This window comes from Propithecus coquereli, unplaced genomic scaffold (genome assembly GCF_000956105.1).
Source record: "Propithecus coquereli isolate 6110/MARCELLA unplaced genomic scaffold, Pcoq_1.0 Scaffold108, whole genome shotgun sequence".
Lineage (NCBI taxonomy): Eukaryota > Metazoa > Chordata > Mammalia > Primates > Indriidae > Propithecus > Propithecus coquereli.
Window position 1 is genome coordinate 666942 of NW_012134747.1, and position 3689 is coordinate 670630.

At 31.9% G+C, this 3689-nt stretch overlaps 1 protein-coding gene across 1 annotated transcript in view; it reads left to right on the forward strand.

The window, feature by feature from the left end:
- CCDC132 (coiled-coil domain containing 132) overlaps nucleotides 1-3689 on the forward strand; it is a 139247-nt gene that overhangs the window by 132291 nt on the left and 3267 nt on the right. Inside the window, exons 24-25 of the mRNA XM_012647392.1 lie at nucleotides 854-975; nucleotides 2798-2987. Of these exons, the coding sequence (XP_012502846.1) occupies nucleotides 854-975; nucleotides 2798-2987 (312 nt within the window). The remainder of the gene's footprint in view (nucleotides 1-853; nucleotides 976-2797; nucleotides 2988-3689) is intronic.

Below are 3689 nucleotides of genomic sequence, written 5' to 3' on the forward strand. Positions count from 1 at the left end.
GTCATAAAGTTAATAGATAATAAAAATGTTAAGTTCTTCTGTAGGTAATAGAAAATATTTTATGTTTTATTTTTTACATTGTACCAAAAATTTGCTGCTATAACATGAAACTTCCAAATTATTTGGTATTCAGGTTGAGCATACCAAATTTGAAAATCCAAAATACAAAATGCTCCAAAATCTGAAACTTTTTGACATTCAAAGGACTTGCTGGTTGGAGCATCTCAGATTTCAGATTTTGGATTTTTAGAGTTGGGATGCTCAACCAATAAGTATAATACATACATACCAAAATCTGAACAAATCCAAGATTGACAACACTTCTGGTCCCAAGCATTTTGGATAAGGGATACTCAGCCTGTATAATAATTTAAAGAATGTTTAGTAAAGAAAATAACTTATCAGATTGCTCTCTAAGGAGTATAGCTACAGATTACAAATAATTCTGAGTTGAAAACTTATTAAAACATTTTTTAAAAACTGGGTTTCTCGAAGACATTTTTAAAGACAAATTCTGCTCTTTTAATCCGTACTGACAACCATAGAAAATTCCGAGATATAGAAACATTTGGACATTGTTAACATTGTTTAATCAGTTAATGACACCCATTTCTTTTGAGATGAAATATAGTGTACTCTGTATTATATAATCTGTTCAAAACGCTGTGTGTATTTTTAAAACCTTCATACTAAATCCAAGTTATCTTTGGTATTATCTCTTTTTGTTTCACTTGATTTGATTATGACTCTTTCTAAATCTTTGGGGTTTTTTCCCCCACTTTTGTGGGAAAGCATGTGGCATTATAATGATATTCACATACAGCTATGATTTTTTTTTTTTTTTTTGCCTTAGGAATTTGAGCAGTTTAACAGGAGGCTAAGTGAAGTTTCTAAGAGAGTTCGGATACCCTTGCCTGTGTCTAATATACTTTGGGAACATTGTATTCGACTGGCTAATAGAACTATTGTGGAAGGGTACGTTTTTCATGAAAGCTTTACTTGTTTCTTAAATGTTAAATTGTATTTTATGAATAACATTGTAAGATATCACTAATGGATGGAGAGAATAGGTAGAGATAATGATAAATAGTAGACAAGTTTGGAATATAACTAAAGAAGAAATGTTAAACCCACTGTGCCTGTCTTTGTGCTTTCTTTTCTTGCTGGTGACAGTGGATGAATGAGGAATGCAGAATCTAATGGTTATCTGAAAGTTAAACTAATAAGTATTATTTTTACCTAATATTTAATAATACAATTGTTATGATGATGATTATACCTAACTTTTTTGAGCACTGTATGTTATTTACTGAACTAGACATTTCATAGGATCACATCACCATATCCTAAAACAAATTCTCTTTGATAGGTACTATTATTTTTTTATCAATGAGAAAACCTAGGCTCAGAAAACTGAAGCTGATACAGGTGAAGTTAATTTGCCTAAGTTCACAGTTTTTAAAGGCAGAGAAGGCATATGAACTCCTGATGTTCTGATGAAAGTCAGTTCTCATAATTTCAATATCACAGTTCATCATCATCATCATATCATTATAAACTGTATAAATCTTTCATGTGTTGAGTTTACAGACCTATCAATAGTAATTTTCCCACTTACTCAGGGACCATGCTTACTCTGCCCTATGACACCTAGAATACAAATAGGAATCAGTAGTACATTTAAAATACCCCTGAAAAGCAAATAGCTATTTCAAAGACCATGCACAGTAATCCAGAATTGCACATTAATTGAATTTTCATATTATCTTTTATCTGATTTTTCTTTAGTTCTCATTCGTTATAAAAGAAAATGTATTAGAAAGTGGGAAGGTAACAGTGACAAACTGACAGCAGTCTTGGCACTCTGTATTGAAACCAACAGTGCTATAAATTATAAAATTGTTCTGTGTCAATAATCACAAATGAAAGTGTTTTTAATAAATTCGTTTAATAAAGTAGAATAGTAAATAGTATATATTTCTGTGTAGAACACTTTTTATTAAAAAAAAGCTTGGTCGCTTTAAATGATATAAGCTTTAATTTTCTTACAAATTTCCTTAGGGGAAGTATCTCATTCCCTAAGATTGAATTTTCATGTTCTGTGTGACTGATTGAAGGAAATGAGACATGGACTTAGGAGTAATAAAATGTACTGTTAGCGTTAGTATATACTGCTAGACAACCTTAAAGCACAGTGTTTCAGTAGTGTGGGATGCTGAAATAAGTCTGTAAACTGTTTTGTCATGGAAAATATGTATCTACTTTCTACGCTTATATACTTACACATTTCTCAGGTTTGCCAAGCATTCATGGGAGAATTATTTCATTTTTTTTTTTTTTTTGCATTAAATAGTTACAATATTAAACAAGAGTGAACAGTTCTATAAAATTAAGGTTACTTTGGAGTAGTCAAAGCTTAGTTTTATAAATAACTCTGGGTAGCCAGCTTAAGAGGAGCACCAGCTTAACTTTCCTACAGATGATTATGTTCATCGAATGCAGAGAACTATGGTCTGTAGAGCAACAAAGAACCTTGAAGTTATTCCACATCTTTGCAAACAAGGAAATGGGCCCAGATAGGCAAAATGACTATATTTTTTTTAAACTAAATAGGTAAAGTGATGGCACAAACAGAACCCAGTCCTTCTGAGTCAAGCTCATGTACTTTTTTTCTGAAACCCTCTCATTTCTGGAGAATCTGTCAAAATATGGGTTAGAAAAAAGTACAAGTACCTAAAGGTTTCTCTTTCTAACCTTCTCATCATGTATGTTTTTTAATTTTTATTGTGTGTCTTAGATATGCCAATGTCAAGAAGTGCAGTAATGAGGGTCGTGCCTTGATGCAATTGGATTTTCAACAGTTTTTAATGAAACTTGAAAAACTAACAGATATTCGACCCATTCCTGATAAAGAATTTGTGGAAACCTATATTAAAGCCTACTACCTAACGGAGAATGACATGGAACGCTGGATCAAAGAGCACAGGGTGAGAGCTGGAGAATAGTTAATTAAGTTTTTATTCTTTTTTCTTTTTGCTGTTCTTGTGTGTTATTTAATTCAAAATCATGAGAGTATAATATAAAGCAATATTTGCTTTTTAGACATACACTACTTGGGTCAATTCTTTGCCATATTCAGACCATATCTGTGTAGTGCCCTTTGCCTAATCCAACTTTGGGGGGCCTTTTGTGAACTGTTACAGTAATTATCTAGAAATACAGCCAAAGTCAGAACATTAGCTATATTTTTCCTGTGATTGAGTTGTAGGAAAAGGAGGAAGTCGATTAACTTGAAGATAGATTGAATACAGTAACACTGAAGTGATACATAAGCCATACTCTGTTATGTAACTTAAACCGTCTTGTATCCCTCAACAATAAAATGGTGGCATCCTAAACATGCTGACATATGTTAGTGATGGTTGAAGATATTAATATTTAAATGGCTAACTTACAAATCTGGCATTAGATTTTACCTTTAATATAGATTTGATTATTTTTCTTTTGTGTGGATATATAGATAAGTAGAGAAAAATACCATTTGTTGCTATTTAGGATTCTGAATTTTTGACACAGTTCAACTCAACATATATTATCTGAGCATGCTTGGTATGGGGAGCTTTTCTACATGATTGCTGTATCATTTGTCTGGATAGGCAGTATGTGAAGACGGATTTAAGAAAAATATG